The following is a 27399-nucleotide window of genomic DNA, read 5'->3' on the forward strand; positions in this document are numbered from 1 at the left end:
GGCTTACTCCTGCCTCACAGGTGAACTTGGATGCAGCTTTAAAAACTCTCTTTGTTGCAGAGAAAGTTCAAATTACAGGACTCGAAAAAAGGGATTTCCCGTGAAACCTTTCACAGAGGTTGATGAGGCCTGTTGCCTGTCAGAGATTGAGGTCCTGCTGCGGTGGATCGCCTGTGGCTAAACTGCAGCGCACAATTGGTATGCGCGCAATAAAAGCTGGCCGCCACTCTCACATCAAAGTCGGCAGAAACAAAGCAGTCACACAAGCACGCCCTCTATTCTAACTACAGCTTTTCCCCATAATTACTAAAACATAGCGCAGAGGATTTCAGGCGGCGTTGAATGGAACCGTTAAGTCCACGTCCTTTACGCGCAAATAGATGTGGTATCCTGGGATTGAAATTCTGCTTTTGACACCAGTTCTCTGAGCAGGAAATCCACGATTTGCACAACTGTCCATAACGACTTTTCTTGCTCTAATGTTGGTCGGTTGTCCTGGCGCAAACAGGATCAGGTGGCCCAACTTCAATTAAGCAATCCATAGTTGGTGAGATCAGTGGGTGTCCCGCTGATGAAAAGCCACGAGACGAAGAGGACGTTGCCGATGTAGTGAGAGACGAGGAAGATGTACAAAAAGATCTCCGACCTTTCCATCACTCGAGGTTCAAATGTGCGCGAGGTGGTCAGCTGTTCGGTCCCTCCGCTCCTCTCTCTCGTGTCAGACTGTACTCTGCTGCAACGTAACGGAGGATACGGCATTATTCACCCCGGTTAGCCACGCCCACCCGCGGTGACGCGCCGCTGCTGTGATCCAGGTCAACATATCCTGCCTGTGTAAATATGCAGGTCCTTTACTGTATCTGCCTGAAGGGTGCATGGGTAATAAAGTCTGACAATTTTCATGAAAGTGCTATTGAACTTGTTGCCTCACATAAAAACATACAAGGCCACAGAATCCATTTAATGGAGCCTCTCTTTTTATTGGTTTTCCTATAAATGTTTTATTCGTAAATCTCATAAATACACTATAAATGGGAAGATAACAGTAACCAAACCTGTGGTCCCAACATCCATTCATGTATTTTCCTTTTGTCAGTGTGCTCGCTTGACTAAATAAATAGTCAACTATGAACAAAATAACCTAATAATATCGCCCAATTCTTATTTTTCTGGAGTCTCATTAAAAGCCAGCCTCTGACTTGCACAGTGATCAGTGCAGCCAGTGTCTCTTGGAAGGATGGGATAACAGTGACATCTAGTGAACACTCAAGAGGAAATGTTTTTCTCCTACATAACATTAATACCTATTGATTCGGATCATATATAGAGAGAGTTAGCTAAGTATTAGTTGGTATTCTATGTTAATTAGCATTAAAGCCCCCCCCTCCACTCAAAGTATGTCTTGTTCATGTACGTACAAGCATGATTTTGTGACATCACAACTGGAGGAAGCTGATCACAGTCCAGTATGCAACTTACACGTGTGTGTACAAGTGTGATGTGGACATTTGAAGCCTCCAGTGAAGTAGGAGACGTCTTTTGCTCAGCAGTTTTGAAACTTTTGAAATGAACGCTACTTGCATACTCAGATTTTTCAAGGAGGGAGGGTGTAGATGTAACTGTAAGAATTTTCAACTAGGTGACTGATTTTGTTTGTTGATTTTTGTATCTGAAACATGTAAACATGTCTGGAGGGTGGTCTTTAAGTATTCTAATAATAGAAACACTTTACTTTAACCCCCACCCCCCACTGCGCATTTCTGAGCACTATATAAACATGTAATAAATGGTTTACAACAACAACAACACATACACTATAATGTAGTTGTGGCCAGATATAAGCACATGTATTTGCCAACAACTACAAGCCCTCTTGTGGTCACATGTGAGTGGAGGCTGGTGTGTAAACACATAATGAATGATAATGTAGTTAAACACAGATGTAATAATATAAAAGTTACAATAGTTGCTTTTTCCAGAGCTTTCAATCGTAGCACACAGTCTTCATCAGTGGATGGTTTTGGCTCAGTTGTCATGGAAATGGACCTGTTTCATCCACAGCAGTTTTAAAAAGTTAAGCATGAAAGTTAATTCTTGACTTTTGAAACAGCAGTTTGACAAAACAATCCCAACTGAACATCCACTTGCTGGCTTTTGGAAATGATTTTTCAGATTGAGGTACATCAGATGAAGCATCCTATAGTCACAGTGTAAACGTACCATTAGGGGGTGAGTCAGAGAGACCTGTATATTCAACAGGCTGCCTGCTATTTATTTCTCTCTCTTGTCATGTGTGGTCCACCACACAGTCCTTTCTCTGAGTAATCAGCAGGCCAATTTTTGCCCGTCTCCAACCAATCTGGCACTGATTTCCCTCGAGGGCCCCCGCAGTCTCCAGCTGGCTTGCAGCACTCACAGCCTTGCCGTCGACAATCTGGATCGGACGACTCTGGTTACGCGGGCCACCATGGGATCTGGAGGTAATATGGCAGCGCTGTATGCCAATGAGTCTGCTCCATTTGCAAAAGCAATATGCTGTGTAACACCAGAGTGCTGCGCGGTCCAAAACATCCAAAGTAATATGCTCTGATGCAGAACCATATCTAAATATTTGGGATTATTGTCAACTATTAACCCAGTGATTAAAAATGATTAAGTTACTGAAATATTTGTATATGAATCATCACCTTTTCACTCACTGACTCTGAAATCCCTGCACATCAGCACGTGACCTTGGGTTTTTACTGGCAATTTCATCTCTCTAATCACATCCAGACCATAGCCCATTGATCCTCAGAAATGTGGACAAAACGACTACATCAAATAAATTAGTTTGACCTTCTGCAACGGCTGGATTATCTGTGCACGTCTGTCAATTCTCATCACAGTGATGGCCTTCAGAGGTGTGTGTGTGTGTGTGTGTGTTTGATGCTCAGCTGAACTGAAATAGGCAGAGAAGAGGCTTGCAACCTATGGGAGACCGATAGTGGTTCAGCATACTCAGACAGGAAATGGGAAAATGCACTTACTGCTACTGCTGTTCCTAAATCTGCAGCAACCAGACATACCCCTCGACTACTACCACTACTGAACTCTTGGATCATGCAGTGAGAAAGAAGGGTTACTTAAGGAGGATTTCATGGATATGTGTGCATATTGATCTCTGCATTTTCAGCGGTTTCTGCTGACAGCTGCACCAGCAAGTGATTTATGAGATGTTCTGTGGGATCAACGAAAATGAACAGGCTGTTGCATCTATTTGCTCAGGTGTTTGCGGTGCCCATGTGAACCCATCTGCAGAGCCTCATTTCCCTCAGTACAAGGCATCATGCATCTTTCAAGACAGGTGACCTGGAAGTGAAAAAAGACACGACCGCAACACATCTCGTCGAGAGAGTCAAATCCCCCCGTGAGTCTCGGTTTAGAGGAAAAAGGTGCAGTTGTTTATTTAATAATGAGACTCAGTCAGAGTCGACAGCAGTCGCTCTGACAAAGTTTTTATTCGAATCAGTTTATGCCACTTTCTTCCTGACTCAGCCTCTCTTTATGGTCACACCCAAATCGTTTAATCAACCTGTTTGTTTCCTCCTTCTCCGAGGCCACCCCCAAACCAATCACATCCTCCCTATGACATACATAATGTATACAACTTTGACAAATGTGGCTCCACAGTCATCACCATCTCTCACATTGATCTTTCACGTCTTGGCATCTACCGTTTCTGAAGTTTGTGGTCTGAACTTGAAGTAAGCACATTACTGAAATCGATTGTTTGAATCTGGGGAAATTACTATTTGCAATTTAGGTTTTTAAAAAAGCAGATTGAATGAAAATCAAATTTAGTTTCCAGGTAGATGGCTGCTGTAAAGTGGACCCAACAAGCCACGTCATCAATCTCAACTTGGTGAAAGCTTTTAGTTTGTGGCAACATTTAGGTACAATGACTCCAACCCTCACATTTATTTAAATAGACAACATATTGACCCCTGACGAAGATCTGACTGGGATCAAAATGTTGTGTATTTAAATAAATGTGTGGTTTGGAGTCAGTATGCAGGTGTCATTCTTTTCATAAATGCTTTTTTTCCACTACCTCTGCATCTGCATCTGATGTGTGTATAATATGCTTTTTTTCAGACATTTTGACATTTCACACTAGGAATAACACAGGTGTAAATAATCAAATGAATGATGCTCCAGTTTCAGGGTCTTGGTGTTGTGCATGCTGGCTTACTGGGACACTTGAACGAACAGTGTGAATAGAGCCATTGTTAATGTCATTATTAACACCTGTGCTTCTCCTGCTATTACCCTCTGTCTCACATCCAGGCACTTGACAATAACAGTCCATGGCAGATATAATCAAACTGCCCTTCAACCAATGGACAAACTGTATTGTATTGTGACCCACACATGATGTAGACATCAACAACCAGACTGATCAGCAGAGCTACAACGTATGACGATTTCCGAAAATAGGCTGAACTCACTTGTGCCTGTAACTTCTATCTGCACATGCACATTAATTAGGCAACTGTTGTTTTAGATTTTTACAAAGCTAGCGAGGCTCTGATCTCTCTTTGAAGCACTTGAAAGACCTCAGCTTGTACAGTATGTACTGAATCTACTTGTCGAGTTGGACATGCTCTTAATGCTGCAGGATTGCATCATAGCAATTGATAAAAAATGTTTCCAAATAAACCAGCATGCCCACAATGAGCTAAACTCAAAGTGCAAAACTTTGGAAGACTTTAGTGTTTCTGGATGTCAAGTCTGGAGCTTCAAGACTATTGCGTAAATTTCACTCTTTGCCAACTGAAGTGGAAGACTATAGTCGACTGGGACAGTGCTTGCAAGATTGGGCAGCGCAGTCTCCTCATACACTAAATCCTACATTTATACAAAGGTGTGTCGGAGGATGAGCTGGGGATCAGGTGAAATTTTCCCTTTTACTTACTGATAAATGGCTTGTTGGCCACTGGAACCAGTTACTGAGGCTTACAGGCATGTCATCACTTCTCAATGTTTTACAATCACAACAAATGTTGAAATTGTGCTCCAAGGATCATTGTGTCGGCTGCTAAAACAACGCTCATGAGAGGTTTTACCAAAACAGACTTGCTGATCGCAAGTTGTGGATAACGCATGTTTCAAGTTCCCAAACAGGATCACAGAGTTGCGGATGCTTCTTTTTTATCTGCCCTGAACAATTTCACTGATCTACAGAGGTGGTAAGGAGCATGGAAGTCACTCATGGTAGAAATAGGTTGAAACTACAATCCTGCATGACGTCCTCCTTAAACCAGGTTGGCCTACAAACCTACTATATGAAATAAGGATGTATGGAACAAATTCATCTGTAGGGCCGATCTGCGATACATATGTAAAACAAGTTGGCTTTGACAACATATGGATTTTCTATAATCAAACCTCTAATATCTAACAAACCTGTAATTAATACGCATGGTGATAAAATTGCTCACTGGATCTTTCAGATGTCATGTAAATATGATTGCAGGACAGAAAGGACAAAAAGCGTAAAAAGATAATTGTTTATTTTGGTTCTTCTCCACCAGTAGTTTATCCACAATCAGACTGAAAGAAAATATAGACTAAGGTACACGAAATGCAGGGATTTTTAATATATACCACAATTAATTTTATGAGGACAGCATATGTGCATACTTTAAAGACTAATGCCAATATGATGACCACTGACTTCAAGGGAATGATCCCATGCTTGGGATCGGGTTGGGTTATTTAGGACTGTAGGACGAGGGTCTGGGGAACTTGTTAGTGAGCACAAACAAAACACAAAACCCAATCACTTATCCATAGAACAAAACAATAAATGGTTTCACCCACCACTTTCAATGACAATTCAGTTTTGATGGAGTAATGGATCGTGCCCACTTGCTAGCGATAACACTCAAAACAATCTTTACCTTCACCAACTCACAAAGCTCTGTAATTGTTTATCTAGGGTTTTATATATATATTTATATATATATATGTGTATATATATATACACACATATATATACACACACAAATATATATGTGTACAAACACGTAATTAAAATACAAAAAAAGTTATTAAAGTGCTTTCTACTGACTCAAACACACAATCTCTGAGAGAACGGTATTGATACAGCATGTTTGAGAGTTAAAAATCACTTATTTTCTGATTAGCTGTGTTCATCAGTGCTTAAGGGATAAAGACCAACAGATGTAAGGCATGATCGCAATCAAATGGTTAGCTGAGAGAGCACATCTGTGTCATAGGTAACATCACACAAACGCAACTTACAGTGGCAGCCAGATATAACAACTTCAGGGGTTATCAAACGTGAAGCCAACCATCTGTCAAGTTCATATAATAATACACCTGTTAATCATCGGCACCATCATAGCAAATATAATTGCAGATTTCTGTGTCAGACATGTGTTGTGTACACTAAAGGGATATTCTACTAATATACCCACGTCACCGTTTCTCCTCCTTGTTAGACACTGCTGATCAGACCAAAACATTTCTGACTCAACTTTTAAGACATATTTAACAGAATATAGCCTATATTATACATGATTTGTTTAATGGAACTCCAAGCGTTCAGGCTTGGGAGGAAAATCCAAAAGGATGGAAGTTCAACTGTTAGATTTATTGAGATATCTTTTTAAGGTGCGTAATGTGTGTCAACATCACTCCAAAACCACTTATGAACTCATGAATGGCCCTGCCCCTTAAAGACCAGATGGCATTGAAAACAAATGTCAGGGTAAAAGCTGGTTAATACGGGAAAGAGATCCTAGTTGGTACAATGGAGGCAAACTTCTCCTGTACTCATTCCACACCATCTGAAAAACTGGCATGACGTTCACAAAGCACCACTTTCTGTTTTACAGGACAGTCATCATCTTGCAGCATTTCAGCTGAGTGGGTATAAAAATATAGACATTTGAGACCCTGAATATATGTTCATATGTGATTTTCTGCAACAAAACAAAACACAATTTACAGCTGTCCCACTCAGTGTACACAGTCTTTTTTAGACTTCACCCCCATCTAAAATGTGTTCATCCATTACCCCTGGGGGAGGAGGTTTACACCCATTACAACACAGAACACAGAACGGCAATTATAATGTTGTCGTCTTCATCAATAGCCTACATCCGTCATTTCTTTGTTAATACACTAAAATGACCTCTGGGTGTGTGACACAGATTTACTCGGGAAAAGAGGAGTGCGTTTGTGTGTGCGATGACATTACATCAACATGTCTTTGTGATGCCTGGCTATGTGCTGGCTCTTTTCTGAAGGCCTCCTAAAGCCCTTGGTGCAGTAGTCGCAGCGATGGGGGTAGTCCTTGGTGTGAATGGAGATGACGTGGCGTTTGAAGCCAGAAGCGTCCGTACTGTTATATTCACAATACTGGCACTGATATACCTTTCTACCACTGTGCGTCTTCATGTGCTTCTTCAGCTCAGCGGGCTGCCGAAAGCCTCGCCGGCAGCGCTTGCACTTAAAGGGGAGGTCCTTCGTATGCAAGGACAGGATATGGCGACTCAAGGTGAAGGTGTCGGGAGCGTTGAAGTTACAATGCCGGCACTGGTGCACCTTGTTGCCCTTGTGTGTCTCCGCGTGTTTCTTCAACTCTGACGGCCTATGAAAGCCTTTCTCACACACATCACACTGATGGGGGAAGTCCTTGGTGTGAACAGAGATAATGTGTCGTTTCAGGTCACTGGAGTTGGTGCTCTTGTGCTCACAGTGTGGACACTGGTGGGTCTTGTGGCCTTGCACCATCTCTATATGACGCTGGAGTTCCCGTGCATCAGCGTAGGCTTGAGGACAGTGGCTGCACTTGAAAGGCAGATCTGCGCCATGCTTGCTCTTGATGTGAGTCTTTAAGTTGGACTGATCTGCACAGCGGAAGTCGCAGTGCGGGCAGTGGTAGGGCTTCTCACCTGTGTGGGTCCGCATGTGTTTCTTCAGCTCTGATGGATGGCGGAAGCCTTTGGCGCACTCGACACACACGTGTGCAAAGTTCTTACTGTGCACAGCCAGCAGGTGACGGTTGAGCAGGCCCTGTTCAGCTGTCTCATAATCGCAGTACTTGCAGTGATGCAGTTTGGGCTCCCGGTCCTTGACAATGAGCTTGTCAGAGCCCAGGGGGCTGGACTCATGGTAGCGCCGTGTGTACTCAGTGTATTCTGGAGAGCGCTCACTGTTGTGGCTAAGCAGCTTGTGACTCTCCAAGTGGTTGTGGAAACTGACCTTCTTGTTGGTGGTAAAGTCGCAGTCTGTACACTGGTACTTCTTCTTCAGCAGGTGGTCCGGGTGGTTCTTCATGTGGCATTTGAGGAAGCCTCGTGAGCGAAACTTCTTTCCACAAAGATGGCAAGGGTAGACAGTCAAAGGCAAGCCATCTGGTCCAATGATAACAGCTGGAAGAGATGGTTGAAAAATATGAAATACTGTTAACAACCTTTTAATATTAAATGTTTATTACAAATCATACTGTGGCTATTACTGGTGGTGCTATACATCTCTGCCTGTCTGTCTGTGTTGGGTCTCTCTCTCTCTTCAACCCAACCGGTCACAGCAGATGACCGCCCACCTACAGTCTGGTTCTGCTCGAAGTGTCTGCCTTTTAAAAACTTTTCCCATGCCACTGTCACCAAAGTGCTTGCTCATGGTGGGAACTGTTGGGTCTCTGTAATAATATTACAAAGAGTATGGTCTTGACCTGCTCTATATGTAAAATGTCATGAAATGACTTCTGTTGTGATTTGGCGCTATATAAATAAAATTGAATTACGAATCTGTTGTTCTGACACAACAAAAGTACTGAATGCTAATCTCATCATCTTATCGTCGCAGATTTTGATGCAGTTCATACCAGTCTGACACTGCCGTATCTCTCCTTTCTTCTTTTTCTTTGCTTTGGGTTTGAGGGCACGGTTGGTACCCAGCCCCTCTCGGATTTGCAGAAACTGTGTAGATGCTCCATTCTTCACCTGATCAATGGTATTACCTGCACAGACAGGTTAGATTTCATTATCAATGGGATAGAAGACACTTTTCATTGTGACACATGCTAAAACGGGGTTATGTTGAAAATAAAAAGTTCGCTCTATGGTGTTGTCATATTATAAACATGTTATATATCCAAGCTTTGACATTCATTGTACAAAGACAGAGGCAAAAACATCTTGCTGACGTAAAGCAGCCTCCTCTTTTTGATCTCCTTTCAACAGTCAACGACTTCTACTTATTTACAGACACACAAAATGGACTAAAAGCTGTTTCACAAAGGAACATACTAATGTCATCATCGTCATCCTCATCACTGTCATCCTCATCATCCTCTTCTTCTTTTGGATGGTTCTTGACTGCCATGTAGACCATCTTGTCACGGCCGACTCCTAGTCTGCCTGATGATGCAGCTTCCAGGTCAGGATGGCCATTCTGGTAATCATCCTCTGTTATTACCTCTGTTCCGCCTGGAGGGGGAAAAATGTACAATTGAATCAAAGCCATAATCTACATTCAGTTTAAGGGGAGAATCTGCAGGTAATTTATTGTATTGTTGAAATGATTGAATTGACATTTCAAGTCACTTGCCTAAATCGTCATCTGCTTCAGCTTTGAAAATGTAGACTTTGATGACCTCGGAGCCGTCCTCCTCTTTACATTCCTTGTCTTCCATTACCTCAGTGCTGATCTCAAGGGGGGTGTCTCCTATATCCAGCTTCTCTCCCACCTCATCCACTACAGTAACACAAACAACCTTAATTATCAAAAATGTGCAATAATAAAACATGGCATTGCATAAGAACGGTGTTAATATAATTAATATAAGTTATGCTATCATATGGCAAGCCATCTTACAGGAGATCATGAGGTAATCCTCAGAGCTGCTTCTTGCGTCATCATCCTCGTCTGTCTGCAGGGGAACAGCCTCAGTTGGCAGCTCTTCATGGATTATGGTCTCGGAGTTGGCCTCTGTCACCATTAAGCCTTCTGACACAAGCTGGTGGTCCAGAGTGTTGTCCTGGTGTTCAGAGAGTAGCTCTGCCACAAACACCTGGTCTGACATGTCATCATGGTGGTGGTTTGAGTTCTGGATGAGGTCTGAGGTCAGGACATGGTGATGATGGGAGTCCAGTGCTTCCTCTATCGCAACCTCAGATCCCAGAATATTCTCAGGCATGATCACACTGTGTTCTGAGGTCACCATGTCTTCACTGGTCATTTCATGGGTCTCTACCCCTTGAGATTGCAGACGTTCCACATCTACCTCCAGACCTTCAACAACTTCAGCTTCTAAACCCTCCACCTCCACCTCCTCCTCAAGGCCCTCGACAACGTGAGCTTCCAGGTCCTCAACATCTACCTCAGTCTCCAGGCCCTCCACCACTTGCGCCTCAAGACCCTCCACTTCTACCTCACCCTCCAGGGCTTCGACAACCTGAGCCTCCAGCTCTACCACCTGTGTCTGCAGCCCTTCAACCACTTCTGCCTCCAAGCCCTCTACATCTGCATGTAAGCTCTCCACCACTTCTGTCTCCAATCCTTCAACCACCTCTGTCTCCAGACCTTGAACCACCTGAGTCTCTAGGCCTTCTACCTCAAGTTCATGCTCCAGGAGGATGCCTTCGTCCGTCATCACATCAGAAAGAAGCATACCCTCGGGCACAGACACCACAATGTGCTCCCCATCAATGTGGGCCAGACCCCCCATGCCTGCAACTGTAAACACAAGACGCAGAGAGGGGTTCATGACAAAGAGTTTCAAACTACAAAATGACAATTAAAACGTTACAACCCACCGTTTTTGCACAGTCTAGCTACAGCCAAGATATCCCAGCATCATGTCACATGTTTGTGAAGGTGTATTGCTTCATTGTTGTTGGTATGCAGTGAAAATGTCAGACTAACCATGTAATGTTATTGCGACTTTATTATTTAGGCTATGCAATGAAGCTAAATGGCATTTGAACTGTCAAAGTTTAATTTCATTTGAAAGGGAAATTTGTCTTGGATTACATGTTGCATGTTGAAATTAAGTACCATTTCCAATACAATGGTTGTCAACTCGTCCTAATTGACCACCTACCAAAATCTTGCATGATCATAGCGTGGGGCATCTTCAGCTCCTGAGTGTGTAGCTCCAACACCCCTCCTCCTTGATCCATGTCTTCACTCAGAAAAAAGACTGAAAATCACAGTGTGTACTGTGTTAGCTGTTTTCTTTCACTTGTTAGCGAGCATGACTAAAAATGAAAGTGAATGCAACAACTGACAATGCCTCACTGGCTAGTATTTAATACATACCTTCACATTTGATGACAAAACCCTTAGAATAAAATCAATAAGATATCTGATGTGCTTCCCTCCATCAAGGTACTCAATCAGTCTGACAAAGAAAAAAACAATCAATTGGTAGTTATAAGCATTATGCTGATAATAGAAAAGAAGTAATGAGTTAGTTAATCGTTGTCTAAGTGTTGTACAAAATCTCTACATGGATTGAACTCTGCCTGCTGCCACAGAGGAGGGGGGCAGTTGTGTTGTTGACCGCTGGCTCCATCCATTGCCTATCTAGAGTACTACAGGCAGTTTCAACCTGAGGACATACGGCTATACACCTGGAGCTGGTTGAGCCTGATGGCTGGAGCCCAGCTGAGACAAAGGGATGTCCCGCTCAGTGTACCGGAGGACGGTCTCACAGGCAGCGGCTCTGATAAACCTTGGAAAATGAGTCCTGCTTGTTTTTGTGGGATGAAATGCCTTGTCGTCACATGACAGTTCAAAATAAGCCAAATATGTCATGTCTGCAATGGTCTGAAGTGGCGTTATTGGTCCCTGATTTCCACGGATATAACGTTATCATTTTACGATAAAATTAACACTGTGCTGGCACAATTGTCTTTTATAAGTATTGTAGTTACTCTGGACTCTTTGCACAAAACTACACATGCTCAGAGTTTATGGCCGCCAATGAAAGTACCGCAGACGTTATGCAATGCATACTAGGGCGGCTACCGCCCTCCACCCACAGAAGCTAACTAGCAAGCAAGCTAGGGCTGTTCCTCCGAGCGCCATTTTGTTATAGCATAATGGCTAATTCAAGTAAAGCAACAATCGGTCTCATTTGACCATTCAAGAATCAACTTCACACACCGTTACAACATTAATACAGGCATCAGCATAATCAACAAACTAATATGCCTCATAAGATATTTGTTTTGAATGTCGCTCTGATTTGCGCGACGACTGCCGTCCGTTCGGCTAGCTAGCTTGCTAAGCTAGGTGAAGCCGCTTGTGCCGCATTATCTTCCATGTTGTTTTTCGAAAAGGCTGAAAGAGGCCCGCTACGGCCGACTGGGCCCTCGCGTCTTATACCACATGCCTTTCTAACTGATTCAAAATAATTTTACCTGATAACGTCGTCTTCTGACTCTACCGGTGTTTCTCCCCCTTCTCAGTTTTGTCTGTTATTGTTTTGGTTTATTTTTGACGGTAAGCTAAGTGCGGCCTGCAGTTTTGGATCCCCGGGCACCCTTTGCTAGGCCTCGGCCAATCAGCTTGCTTCCTGACAAGCAGAGGGAGGGCGGGGGGCAGACAATGCGTGGCCTCGTTTACCGCTGATCCCTTACTATTTGCGTCATGCATAAGAGAGCAGAGTTACATTAACACAGACATTCTCTTAATGGGAATACATTTACGCCCGGCTCTGAGACACAAAATCCAAACGTTATCACACCAAGAAATTAAAAATTTTAATGTTGTTGCAGACTGTGCTGTCAGACTTTGTATGCACAGATGGGGCCTGTAGGCCATTTTGTCACAAGGGGTGGGAAGCGTCGAGCACTCATTTGTGAAGCGTTTGGTCATGCACCCAGGAAATATCCGGGAGACGATGACGGTACTTCTGCTGCCGCTGCTTGTGATGCGGATGCACTGCATTAATGTGACTAATTAGCCTGTGATGCAAACAAGCCTAGATTTGGCAAAATAAACAGAAATGCTGCAGTTATAGTTTCAGGGTAGACTTTATTATCCATTTTCATTACAGCTAATTTTCCGAGGCACTCTGCATGAGGGTGTATAGCTGTCTAAGGCACATGGCCTTCGTGCATAAACATTGTCTTTATTACAGTGGTATCCAAAAGCAAACTCAAAACCGTCTCTAGATATGCAGTAAAAATGCCTGGAAAACTCTGTACCTTAAGAGTACCTTCAATCAAGGTTACTTCTGGAATTAGAAAGTGTTGCAGCTGAAATGCACCTTGGCACAAACCACATTTTTCCTTTTTTTGTATTATTTCTAAGGGCAGTGTGGTTTACAGGAGTTGCATTGTTGTGTAGTCAAAGAGCAAAACACAAATACAACACAAATCTAATGATAATTTCACGATGAACCAATCAAACATTCATAAATTCACACCGATCATTGTGGGACACATGGAAGATTTGTCATATTGCAGTTACATAATGTTGAAAAGGCTGTAGGGATAAGGAAAAACAAAACCGAGCATGCAACACTCAGCACCTTCATCTAATAGGAATTCACACAGAAAATGAACAAACCAGCAATATCTTCATTTAAATTGTCTTCATATCAATTACATCAATAGAACAGTAATACAACCCTTAATATTCCAGCAGTTTCTCACAATTACCATAGAAAAATAAGTAAAATTGACAAAACAAATCTTCTGGAAGCTCTGAGTTGGTCCATATCACAAGTGGAGTGTGCATGTGTGCCTTCTTGTCTGCCTACACATCCTCTCTGTGTGGGTTGACAATGTTTCATGCGAGGGAAAGAGATGAGTCTTAACTACGAATCCAGTGCAGCCCAGCGCTCCAGTCTGAAATAGGGGACCGAATGGTTGTACGACACATTTGTGTACACAGTGGCTGAGTTCTTTGTACTATGGGAGGTAATGGGGAGAAGTCAAGTGAGGGTTGCAGCAGTGAACATCCTTCATCACCGGCTGGACTCAGTAACAGCCATCTTTCCAGGATTCATCCGACATTTTAGTCATGCCCAAAGACCTGTCAATAAAATAGGAAGTTAGTCTTCATTCACACAACAGGCCAAGTATCAAATTGTAATGATCTGAATGGCAAAAAAATAAATACGCCATTATTAAAAAGATACATTCCTCAATATCTCAACAGTCCTTAATTGATTTCCATTTAAGCACTCACCTCCTGGGGGGCTGTGAAAGTTTACTCCTGGTGGATGCTAATGGCCCAGCCTGTCCTCGGCCCATGGCAGGCCGCCCCGCCCCGGTGGAGGATCTACCGGTCATGTAGCCTCCGCCATTGGCAGAGCCTGGGGACTGGACCCTGCGCCCCCCTCCTGCAGGCGGTGCTTGGACAACAGGCAGACCTCTGGAAGGCTGACGGCCAGCTGCCATGGAGCCCACAGGAGTGACGGCTTTAACTGGAGTCCGCAGGGAGAGAGGTGACTGGCCGTTGCTACGCATCCGACTACAAGCCATACCTTGAGTGGAAGAAAGACACAGTGGTATAATAGAATCTCAACCAGCTACTTCTTTCAGACAAGTTGGGAAATCAAATAAAAATTGTAAATATATACAAAAAATAGAAATGCTGCAGTTGAAATCCAAAGCCCATTTATGGCATGTAGGAGTTGTAGGCAAGCCTGGAAGGAGCAGTATTGGAGTGTCAAGGATATGTTTGGAGCATGTCAGGGAAGATGAGTGGTCAGGGAAAGGGTAGGGCAAAATTTGGGATGGTGTGTGGAACTCCTATAAGTAGCTGTGACCCATATATAGTATGAGTTCGTCGATCTATGATGGCATGTGTGGTTAAGATTACACTGGTTAGGTCGATACATCCATTTTGATATATCAGACTGATATTAGATGTTTTGGCGGGGGGAATATATCAGTGTGTAAGTGTTTCATTTTTTTCAATTTATTAAATGTATTTACATGTGGGAAATAATGTTTTGTTTGAATACATTTGTATATTGTTTTTCTTTTGTTTGTTACTGGATGAGATTTGTTTGTGGAAAAGTAAAGTGCTTATGACATCTGTTGGTATAGATTACTGTTTTTTGTTGACAGTAGCCTTCAGGGCACTTTTATTTTGTTTTTTCCCCCTATACATTTATTTATTTATTACTCTTTTTAATGTACTCTTATTCAATGTATAGATCAGCAAAATAGTGCTTATTGGCAGCTTCAGTTAAAGAATTTTCTTGTGAACAAACAAAATTTCTGTTCACATTCAGTGTTACTGAATGGATGCTGTCCAAGCTGCGGGTCATCTTGGACAATGTCTCACATCCTCTCCATGACGTACTGGTCGGACACAAGAGCAGCTTCAGTGGGAGACTCATTCCTCCCAAATGCACAACAGAGCGCCACAGGAAATCATTCCTGCCTGTGGCCATCAGACTGTTCAACTCCCCCCTCTGAGTGTCAGTGACACTTTTTATTTTATTTTCTATTTCTTATTTTTATATTTTGTACATACTTTTATTTCTAAATTTATGCTGCTTTCTAATCTTGAATGGGAGCACCCGTACTGTACAATTTCCCCCCGGGATCAATAAAGTATTTCTGATTCTGATACTCACAAAAACGTGTTTGCATTTGTCCCTTTAAGTCCTTCCTTACAAAATATTTGCAAAGCCAATTTTTGAAATAATTTGGAAAACTGCATTGCGTCCATGTTTTTTTGCTAGCAGTTTGGCATAACTGCCACCTGTAGATCTGTGGAATAGTTTCATACTATTGCCAAGACTGTGTATCGTGTCACCCATGTGCGTCCTCATGTGCATGCAAGATATCAGCAAAATGGGAGCCTACTCATAGGCTGCTCCATAGCAGTAGTAGTGGTCAAATATTTCACAGGGTAGGTTTAAGAAGAATCTTACTTACCTGTGGTCATGCAGAGGCTAAGAGGAGGTAAAGTGGGAGGATAAAAGTGACAGTACAAAGGGCTATATGCAAGGCAAATGCATGTGCCGTTATATTAGAGGAGTGGTGTGGACCAGGTGAAGAGGGCAGGGTTACCTGTGGAGGGGGAGTGAGTCAGTTGGGACATGCGGTTGCCAGAGCTCTGGAGGTTAGCCTCCATGCTGCGGCTGTTTCTGACTGCCTCGAGGGAACGTAGGCTGGTGCGAGGGGCCAGATTAGGCATGCTGTGCCTCAACTCCTCTGGAACCACACATACAGAACACATTCAACAACAACAACACAACGTCTGTCATCACAGCTTTGGTAAGAATCTCTGTGATGGTGATTCTGATCTTATTGACCTACAGTATAAATGCTTGATTATTACTGGTTATAGCCTACCCTCACTCTTGGCAAATTTAAGCAGCTCTGCACTGGGGCCCTGGAGAGAACGTCTGGGTGTTCTAGTGCGTGGGGCCCCGAGTCGGCTGCTGTATTCCTGACCGTGGTTGGAGGTGGAGGGAGACAGGCACCGTGGTGAGCCTAAGGGCGAAGGGGTGAAGCGGTGCCGTCGCTGGGGCATGGAGCAGAAGTCATCCTCTTCGTCCTCCAGGCTGTAACTGTCAAATTCCTGATCGCTGTAGGTGCCGCCCCGGCGCAGGGACTGCAGAGAGGCTGTGGAGCTGCGGCGTGATGCAGACGCTGAGCTGGAAGCATAGTCCTGCCTCAGACCTGACACCAAAAATATAAAGTGAATGTAACAAGGAAACTGCACATACAGGGAGCCGTGCAAATGCACATGCGAACACACTTAGATTCATGCATGTATCTCATGTAACATAATTTGGAAACACAATTACATGTGATGTCCAGCATACCACAAGCACAACACCTCTACTCACTCTCTTCCTGTAGGCGAGCCATGATCTGGACATCAGTGAGATCCTGCAGCTTATAGCCCATAGAGATGGAATCATCGGATGTGCTAAGCTCGCTGTCTATGGAGGACTGCGAGCTCAAGGCGGACTGCATGCTTGTGACACCTGTAAACACAGTGGGATATCTGTTACAACAAGCTGCATCTCACAAATAAATGGTAACAATATTAACCACAGTTTCTGGAAGATACTTCCACGTCTTTTGGGGAGAATTACCTTCAATTCTCAAATAAAAGTGGTACTGAAATTACTGCCATATCTATTTGAACAAATAAAGGCCAGAGGGAAAAAAGAAAAATGACCAGGGCAGGAGGGAACAATAGCGCTGCACCTTCATATTAATTCAAAACACGTATTAAACTATAGCTTATATTTCAATTAGTAATTTAAATAAATAAACCTTTGCAGGGATATTCCCTATGAATAAACAGTGACAGGTTTCCCTCCATTGTACAGAACAATGGTGACTGCCTAACAGAATAAGGACGTCAGCGCCCCAAAAATAAGACAAATCTGAAATTGAATATGAGGCCTACGTAAAGTACTGTCTTCATTAAAGAGGACCTATTATGCTTTTCCTTACTTTCTATCATATACGTAGTGTTACAATGTTGGATATTCCCATTAAAGTTGCCAAATAATGAGGAAAACGTATATAAAAGTAATCCCTGTGAGCCAAAAGCTCAGTCTTCAGACTGCTCAGAACACTCCCTTCGCTTTTCGTGTTTTACTTCTGTGAGATGAACCACGTAATACATCCCGGATTTCTTCAGATGGTCATTTGTTCAGGGCACAGCAGTGACAGCACGCCCACAAAGAAGAAGTTACAGTTAGCAGCAGTTAGTAGCTACTTCATAAAACTTTGAGGCAGAGCAGCCAGAGGACATCAGCGGGAAAACCAGAAAACATTTTCTCCATAAAATGATCCGAGTTTCCCCTAAATGAGTGAATAAAGTTGTGTGTTTTTGTACAGTAATCAGTGAGGCCCAGTCCCCAGAAACACTCAGCTCCAGTAGCATCTATCGTTTTTACAACCTACTTCTTGTCTCATTTGTGGTCTGATAAACACTAAGTTCATCAAATTCAGTGCCCCATATCTCTATTTTCCAAGCTCAGTTACTGTTGCTGTCATGCAGTCCACAACAGCAGCTCGAGTATGAAGCGATGCACTGTGCTCAGGGCTCAGAGGCATCTCCCTGCCCCTCGTGGGCTGAAGGGAGCTGGCCAAAAGAAAGTGGGCTTTTAGGGAGGCGGGCCTTGAAGAGACAGGAGCTCAAACGGCTTGTGTCAGACAGAGGGTGAACTGAGGGGCTGCATGAAGGGCCAGATGAATAAGGACTTATTGATCAGTGATCATGCAAAGCTACTCTAGTGGTGTCCCAGAATAAAGATATAGAGCTGGAAATGTGCATAATACCTCCTCTTTAATGGACCCCTTTCACGACCATAAAATGAGTATGAGAAATGTTGGATCATCACCAATGTGGTAACTGAATTGATCACAAAAGATTAGATGCCAACAGGATCTGTCAGACTCAGTAGCTCCGTAGATAACTGGGACTGATTGATCAGGCTTATACAATTGTATTATCGCTTCAAGGTAATTAAGCAACACTTCACAGTGTTGATGAAGTTCTTTTAAGTTGGGGAATATTGGAGAAAAGCAGCTTAATCAGTCACAATCAGCTGGAGGAGGTGTGTGAGGTATAACTCTTCCTGCTGCCTGTATCAGGACAAATTTTGATTTAACTTTAATATTCACCAGGTGAATGTGCATTTTACGTAAATTTATAAACTGACTTGGCAGATATTTGAGAATTTAAGGTGTGAATGTTGACAAATCTTTGTTTGACAATTTGACATTTGATAGGTTTAAATCAACACGTCTCTCCACACTGACTTCACTTCAGCCTTGCTCAGCAACATTAGTCTGGAAAGGACTGTCTGCTGATGATGCCCAGGAAAGCTGTATGCAAAAGTTCCCCTGCCAGGCGTGTCTGTCTGACACAGGCCTGACTCGCAGACTGAGACAAACGGGAAATGACACTATCATCCAGGGGCATTTGGTTATGTAAAAAGTCTGGGATAAGATAGGGTCACCCACCCGCAAGCCAAGCATTTTCAAGTTCATGCAAAGATTTGTTAATTACAGGGTTTTCACAACAACATCAGCATTATTGGTCTCTGCACAGTGAAATGCCAGGTACTGTGAGACAATGTGAGGAATAACACGAGTGCAAAGTAACAATCATCAAAAAGTCAAGGTCACCTATACATTTCACACAGGTTAGCATTGCCACACACTATCAAAATACATTGTTTCTGTCCCCTGAAGTATAAACCACGTATACTTACATAATTGCTGACCATCTCGTTTTCTGATGGCAGTGCTGGCTGGCAAATAGCAGTCATTGTCATGCAAGAAGCTACCAAATACATGTTTGCCGTTTCATGACTTCTGTATTTACTTATTTTTCAGGCAGTCCTGAATTCACTGCTGTTCACCAGACAACAGTTTAGGCTGTGATTTCAGAACTTTCCACATTAATTAAACCTTACATAATGGTCACTGTGATGGGCTGCCTCTCTCAAACAAGTTTACATTCTTTGTTCATTTTAATACAGTAATAAAATGAACGGTAAACAATGGCTGCTTTGTAGAAGTAGAACATCAATCTAGAAAACTGTTCTGAAAACTGGTTAATCAGTAACGTATATGCGACACACAGTAAACAGAGTAAAACATGCAAAAAATGCCAGAATAGTTATTACCATTCAAATCCCAGAGGACACATTGTTGATGCATTAGTGCACACACACAAACCAAGTGACCTACATCCTTACAATAACTGACGTCAATCCCACTGTTGTGTTGAGCAGAAAATAAGGAGCACAGTGTGTTAATGTCATGCCATACCTGAGCTGCCACAGGTTAGTAGGGTTTTGTTAGTTGATTTGTGGTACCCAGGAGAGATCAGGCCTGAGCCTGCCGAGCCTGCCTCTGCTGATGGGCTACTGTACATGTTCCTCCATCGAGACGCTGCAGGGAACAGGAGAGGAGCGATTAGACATTCTCCAAGAACAATAAACACATTTTTAAGGGATGACATAAAGAGAGAGACATGAAAAATAGCTAAGTGTGGTTGGGATTAATGTAAATGATAATAAGGACTCCATTTCACTCGTGTGCAAAGCGGAAGGACTTGGGCTCACGGATTGTGTGGGCGTCTCCAGCAGCAGCAGTGCAAAGTGCAAACGGGTTGGGTGAAGGTGAAAATAGATTGGAAGGTGTGGCACTTAATAAATAACCGGTCTCATTGCTCTGAAACAGCTCAACTAATCAGAGGGACGCATGACGACAACAGCTCAACAAATGAAGAAACCGCATCTCCAGGAAATCACGTTGCTGTCGGGATGGTGCAGGATGTGAAGACACAGCACCAGCCAGAGGCAGATGGTGTGTGTTTTTTTAACAGTTAGAAACTAATAACAAAAAATGTTTGGTGAAGCAGTTTATATGATCGCATCAATCCAACGCTAATTAAGTCATAATTGTACTGTATTTCACATTGCAAATGCTAACATCACATCTTAAAATGTGACACAGCAGCATTTTCTTCATAATGCATTTCAGAAATAAAACATGATCTGCTTTTCTTTTTTTTTCAAAGTTGGAAAGGAGGCTGTGACGCACAGGATTAATGAGCTCCAGTAATCCCGTGTCTCCCGCATAAACAGGCAGAATACCGAGTTATAACCAACTCCGTCTGATGTGTGTAGAGGTGTGTGTGGTTATTCTGTAACAGCTTGTTGTCATTTGCACGTGATTTAATGAGGTTAAACACAATGGACGACAGTGCGTAATGGCACGGCTCTCTGGTGTGGTACATCTCCAATCAGAGGCTGCAGATTTATCAACATCTCCGTCCTGCTGCCTTCAGATGGCTGCAGGAATTTAAAGAACTGAACTATTTACAGGCGTTCCTGCTTTAACCACATTTTTAAGCATTATTCTGTCATTTCTGCACATTTGCTCCAAGTATTTAGTTTGCTCTTGCTTTATGCTGCCTCATTTGAATAAACCTCCAACCTGATTGCACCTCTTCTGTTCTGTTGTTTTACACAATAGCCGTATACAATATGTAGACAGTTTGAGACCTTTGAGAACAAAACCGCTGCAATATTTGCATTCATACTTTAGTTAACAAAAAAAACACCTTTCCTGCTCTACAGTTTGGCTAAAACCTGTTCTATGCCACCAGGCAGTTTCATGACCTGGTGCTGCCGTTTAAAAAGGGGAGCTGACCCGGGGGGGTAATCCACACCCATGACTTCATGTCGTCATTCATCCCTGGTGTGAATGGCTTTGTTGTTCAGGTTCTGCTGTGTGCAGGAAGTAGGAGCTGTGAGCAGGATAAATAATATATGGGATTTGTTGACAGACACAAACTTCTGTCCACACGTAGAGACGTACACACAGTGTACACATTACTGCGGAGGTGAGCAGTAAATAAGAGCACAGCACATTCACAGAGGGAGGTAAGACTGTCTCCCTGTGCTGCCGTAATCTTGATTTAGGCCAACCATCTCTAAGGCAGCGACATGTGACTCAAAGACATTCAGATACAAACATCTGTTTCTCGCTGATTATGAAAGCTGTTGTTGCTTAGCATTTATGATGGCTGAAAGACTGTAAATCTTGGGGCTTACATAGGCAAATACTGTGTCATCTGAATGAATCTGAATTTGTATGTGTTTGTTAAAGGCATACTCTGGTCCAGACGGCTGATCAGAGTCCGGCAAGCTATTTCTGTCTCTGGGCTGCGGTGGTCAAGAGCCTGCCGACACCACTTCAATGGAGACTCTGGCCCTGGATCTGCTACTTGCTTTTTTGGAGACACATACAACCTGAAGAGAAGAGGCAGAAAAGAAGAAAACAAATGATCAAAATGAGAGTAATGACGAGGAGTAAAAGGGGTTGGGAGAGTAATACAGAGATGGGAAAATGGAGGTAAAAAAAAAAAAAAAAAGTAAGCCTAATCTACTTTTTATTAAACATGGGGCCAGTAACTGCAGAGCAGAAGATTTGAATAAAAAACAAGCTTGAGATTAGTGTGAACTACTGGCCTCTAAGGTATGCACTTAATAGTCTTGAGCATGCCGTGTACAGTAAGAATGTTTTCCACCAAGCACAACATAGGCATGACTGACAGAATTAACACCCAACCACTGAATGGTTTTCTGGCAAAAGGAAAATGAAGCAGCAAAGATCCCACATCGAACAAACAACCGAGCTGTTTTGTTTAAAGTGAATGATGTAATCAGACCAAACAGTGAGTGAGCAAACACTTTAGGTAAGTAAGTCATCTTTGAACATCCTTATCACAGCCTCAAACTGGTTCTCTAACATGACTGCTGAGTTAAATACACATTTGCCTCATCTACATGTGCCTACCATATCAAGCTCATCCTAGTCTATGTAATGCCACAGTCAGATTATATCCACAGCCAACTGGACAAATCTGAAAGCAACTCCTGTCCAACTCTGAAGGTCTAGCTTCTAACTTCCACTACCAGAAAGCCTGCAGCCACACAATGTCACCATCTGAAATCAACACTTGACTTGGTGTTTCCGGTGCCTCCTCTGAGATGTGGCGAGTGCTGCCCCAGTGAGAGCAAACAGCCATTAGTTCACCACAGGCTTTGAAGTGGCGGTCACATGGGCTGGTCCTTTTGAGCTGGATACACAAAAGGCCCAGACTGACTGGTTCTGGACCAATCAACTACAAATCATCTTCCCATTGGGCAAACACAAAAGGACCCATTTCCCACTGGTCACACATCCTGCCAGAGAGCACAGCTTCTGTATGTGTGTGTGTGTGTGTGTGTGTGTGTGTGTGTGTGTGTGTGTGTGTGGAGTTAGGAGCTACTTCTTTCATGCACGAACCCCGTGTTTGATGTGAAACGATGACGTGCGTTCTGCTTGTGTTTTGTTTGATCCAGAGTTTTGGTCACAGGTTAACACCTTGTTGTTGCCATTCATGCAAGACACAGTTATGTTAATAGTTGCTGAGTTTCACTTTGCTAACAGTCTCTCTACAATGTTTACACTGAAGATGGACACATTTGTGCAACCTACCTCTACAATAATATTTATGGATGAGAGGATTAGAAGTCAGCATCAATATATCTATAATTTTACAGTAATTCTATAATAATTTTAAATTCAATATAATAGTCGTAGAGTTATTATAAAAACAGGGGCTCTTTCTTTCAGTGAAAAACCGAGTGGTTTTTCAACCACACCCAGGAGAAGCATCGAGGAGGCAGGTTGGATGACTTTGATCGACGCAACAAAATCAACTGCAAATTCAGGTTTATTCTGCTTGACTGTGTCGGTGTGAGGAGTGGAAGTTAGTAGGTTTGAAGTTTAAGCTTGTGTGTGGAATCTAATAGGCGGGAGACACCATTTTGCCAAGCCTAAGAGTTTATGATGTTATCTTCCATAAGTAAACCAACATCCTCGATCCTCGAATGACCACAACTTAAGAACCAGAGGGACATTTACACTGCTACTTTGATTTGACCTGGCAAGGCTGAAACATTGTCTGTCTGGTCTAATGACGTCTGGGAACTATAATATATACATTTTTTTTCTCTTTTTTCTACAGATTTTAGATTCAAAAACCCACAACCAGAGAGTTGCTCTGTCTCCAGTGTTTCGGTCCTTGCTGCAGTCTGGTCACGCAGGGGCGGCCCTCAGATCACATGCTGTGCAATCCCACCCAAAGCAGTTTAGCCATGTGGCAGCATCCAGCCCAGAGCAGATCAGATTATGTTGCTGTTAGGATTACTGCATGTTTTGGCTATGATAACCTCACAAAGCACATATGGTATGGCTAATGATGTGAAACTGAAAATAAGTCATGAATGGTCTGGCTGTTAAGCTGCATGGCTCAGCAGCTAAAGTAGCCATCAGGAGCACAATATGGTACCTGTTTTGGGCAGTGCGACGCGCACAGCAAAAACAAACATATCTAGACTAATCTCTGGCATAAAATTAACATGGATTATTAGTAATTAACCCACCATTACTGTTCATTTTGGGTAATTATATTCTGCCAATTAAATTGGAAGAAATGAGCAAAGTTCATCTTGTTTCAAAACAAACAACCTGACCTGGGTACAGGAATAAACTAATGCAGATATAGCTTTGTTGATGTTCAGTACATTGTGTAACAAGGCTTAGTGAATGTAGATCTATGCAGGGTCAAGTCAACAATAAAGGTAATCATTATTAAGATAATTTTATGAAACAGCCTTTCTCCTTGAAACAGTTTGATAGAACATATCTGGTGTCTACAGCATTTTCATTCATGCTTAGTTTAGACAGGTGCAAATAACTTAAAAAAAGCTTTGTGTTCATCATAACCTGCCAAACAGGTAGCAGATAGGTCATGTCTATTGTTTACCTTGGCCAGAGAGCTCAGAGTCAAGTTCAAGAGACAACAAACAGCCTCAGACTTATGTATTCACATGTCAACTACTTCTGAAATGATTCGCTCTGGCTGGCTGCCCTTTCTGTTTCTGCCTCCTCAACACTCTGGTGCCTTTCATCTCTCCCTTTCCTCCACCACTAAACACCTTATCATTCCCTCCTTATTACAGTAAATATTCAGAGTCAGTGAGGAAAATGTTTGCCACAGTTAAGCAAAGCTTTGAACGTGCCTTCTTACTGTGGATGAGATGCAGTTTCTGTATTGGCCAAGAATTAAGTCTAATTTGAAATATCAAAATAACTTAATGCTACGGTACAGTACATAGTCACTGCCCTGTGGGGGAGTAGCACACTTTAAAATCAGAGGTTAAAATGAAAAAGGAGAAATTACTATCTGACTGACGGGGCTCCTCTAACTGCCGAATAGAACATGCAAACTTTAAATGGAGCTTCCCCAGAGCCTATATTACCGCTGCAACGTATTGTGGATATTACTTGTAATCTCTGACTGCAAATGTTTAGATGCAGCACACTGATCTGTCCAGTCATGATAGAATTACATGTTAGATAACCAAAACACATGGGATAATGGGAGGCTATCAAAGCATGCAACGGGAGAGATCAGACACAAGCAGCGCAGATAGTAAAAACATACCAACTGTCCTCGTCCTCTACTTCCGCACACTCATCCTCTAAATCTAGGACATCCACTTCATCCAGTGCAGTTTGGTCCACCCCTGAGTCGCTCTCTGCAAGTGTCTCTGACTCATAACTTTCCTGAGAGGGGCTCTCTGGCGTGAGGCTTTGCCCCTGGGACTGTCCCCCTCCGTAACTGCAGGTCAAGGTGAGAAAGCCCCCGCATGGACCCCGTTCCTCCTCTCCCACCTCCTCTTCTTCATCCTCTTCCTCCAGCCTGTTGGCCACGGGCAGCGGGGACATCTCTTCACTACTGCTGCTGTCCTGAGGGGGTGACAGCTGAAAGTCTGTGCTGCCCAGCTCGCCACCGTGCTCCAATCTGAGGTGGGAGTTGGTCACCCCTTCACAAGTCAGCCTGTCATTGATATTGACAGCTGCCGTGAGGTTGCTGTTGCTGCTGGCGCCTCTGTGGATGATAGTCTTGCTCCCCCTGTTGCGCAGGGTCTCATTCTGGACCTCAAGCCTGCGAACGAGCTCTTGCAGCTTTCGGACCTCCTCCAGCTCCACCCCTGCCAGGTCCTGACCCCCCTCCACTTCCTCCTCACACCCGGGCTTGGAGCTCTCCATGAGGCCAGTGGGACAGCCATTGTCAGGCTGGGGGACCACGCTGGCACTGTCCGGGACCACCATGCTCCTACTCTGCTGGGAGGGAGAATAACATCAGCATTTACATGATGACATTACACAACAAGTCTATATATGAACGCACGAGCCCAAGCTTGATGGTGTTGAATACACCATCACACTGCCAGCAATACTACAGCAACTGTACTCATTGTAACTACAACAACATATAAATGCCAGCAGTAAAATATATACTCTCTAGCTAACGTTACTTCAAACACATGCAACGCTTTTGGTCGTAGTCACATGAATTAACTCTAATACCGGTGCGTTAACTGGCCCATTTCAGCTAACAATCACTAGTATTTACATGTCGCCGATCACTTTTCTTCTTCGTAACGTTGCTAACTCTGCGACTGCAATTACCGTTATAAGCAGCTAGCTACAAGAGGACTCTGTGCACCATCAAATCCACCTCTGAGCTGTGAACCTGCAGCAGCTATATTGTGGTATATCTAGTCATACGTGTACATTTGAGCGCTCTAGTTAACGATAGCTCGGCTAGCATGCTATCAGCAAAACAATCGCTACCGGTGAGTGCGCCGTGTTGTCCCAGTTGTCCCAGCGAGCTGATGACTGAGCTTGCCCGCCACTCGGAGCTCAAACTCGTCTGTGCGCCAGCGACCGCATGAATGAAGCAGCTAATTGCAACCACCTGAAACGTTCCTCGGCTTTGTTCGTGATTGTCAAGGCACCGAGGTAGCTCTCAGTTAGCTAGTGCATGTTCTCTTGTCGCCAGAGCATCACCGATAGCATCCATCATCTCGGTCACTGCTAACTAGCTTGTTGATGGACTTTAGTTAGCCTAGTGAGCGGACCAGCAGCAGCGCTCGCCCCGCCTCCTACGGGGTTCCCTTGTTATTTGGCGCCGCTTATGGGGGAGATGTGGTACTGCAATAACATCTTTGTTTAGTCTATATTGTAGTCATTGGGTGTCGCTGTTTACACAATGGTGCTACAAACCCCTGTATTAAAAGTAAGAAGCTCAATAAATATTTCATCTGGGGTTAGGGTTAGGGGTTAGATACAAAGAAAGAAGTGCCTGGTACATTTTTTCTTAGGAAAAGCACTTCTTTTGATTTTTTTGCTTGAGTTTTTGCTCATGCTTTTTAGTATAGGGGGGCCCAGAAATCCTTATTCCTGAGAACTCCTTGAATACAAGCAGGTCTTGTAGGCTTAATGCAGGATAGGGAAACTGCTAAAGAAAAGAAAAATCCTAAATTGTGGCACGAATTAATGCAGAAAATCTGTTATTGGTGTTAAATTAAATGGACAAATGAGTGAAGTTATTGCACACTGTAGTTTATGTAGTGGTGGTTTTGTAATGGTAGCTGACTCAAATGTGTCTTCATTGTCTTCATGTTGTACAGTAGGTGGACAGAGATTAACAAAATACACAAAGTAGAGGTAACCCTCTGCTTGAAGTTTATTTCTGTGTATTTATTGTTGGACAATGTGAACTTAAGGAAGTAGTGATGCCACTAAAAGTACCTGCATAACTTGTTTTGCCAGAGACAATAATCATGTGCACTTGTCAAAATATTGACGCGGAGATAACACATGGATTGAACATAGCAGGCAATAAAAAAACAGGTGGGACAGTTAATAAGCAGTATCCCTGTGACAATATGCAATGCTACAGCATAAATCACATGTAAAAGTTTTGGTTTTCCAGTATATGGCTCAAGAATGATTT

At 43.1% G+C, this 27399-nt stretch overlaps 2 protein-coding genes across 3 annotated transcripts; both read right to left on the minus strand.

Annotated features, from left to right (window-relative positions):
• Window positions 1–6115: 6115 nt before the first annotated feature.
• On the minus strand, window positions 6116–12525 carry znf711 (zinc finger protein 711). Its single transcript, XM_070913193.1, has 8 exons — window positions 12447–12525; window positions 11341–11422; window positions 11123–11221; window positions 9895–10755; window positions 9628–9774; window positions 9327–9506; window positions 8903–9037; window positions 6116–8447 (listed from the first exon to the last, which is right to left on the minus strand). The coding sequence occupies exons 3-8, from the start codon at window positions 11199–11201 to the stop codon at window positions 7267–7269; spliced, it is 2583 nt and encodes an 860-aa protein (XP_070769294.1). The 5' UTR covers window positions 11202–11221; window positions 11341–11422; window positions 12447–12525; the 3' UTR covers window positions 6116–7266.
• Window positions 12526–13042: 517 nt separating this feature from the next.
• Window positions 13043–26466, minus strand: LOC139291277 (SLAIN motif-containing protein-like). 2 transcript variants are annotated; one of them, XM_070913255.1, is made up of 9 exons: window positions 26359–26466; window positions 25039–25718; window positions 21657–21793; window positions 19803–19925; window positions 16850–16990; window positions 16350–16679; window positions 16065–16208; window positions 14224–14521; window positions 13043–14067 (listed from the first exon to the last, which is right to left on the minus strand). In XM_070913255.1, the coding sequence occupies exons 2-9, from the start codon at window positions 25707–25709 to the stop codon at window positions 14013–14015; spliced, it is 1899 nt and encodes a 632-aa protein (XP_070769356.1). In that variant the 5' UTR covers window positions 25710–25718; window positions 26359–26466; the 3' UTR covers window positions 13043–14012. The 2 variants fall into 2 exon arrangements, with proteins under 2 accessions (XP_070769356.1, XP_070769355.1); XM_070913254.1 differs by lacking the exon at window positions 26359–26466 and adding an exon at window positions 26235–26262.
• Window positions 26467–27399: the final 933 nt, after the last annotated feature.

The sequence above is a fragment of the Enoplosus armatus genome, chromosome 10 (genome assembly GCF_043641665.1).
Source record: "Enoplosus armatus isolate fEnoArm2 chromosome 10, fEnoArm2.hap1, whole genome shotgun sequence".
NCBI lineage: Eukaryota > Metazoa > Chordata > Actinopteri > Centrarchiformes > Enoplosidae > Enoplosus > Enoplosus armatus.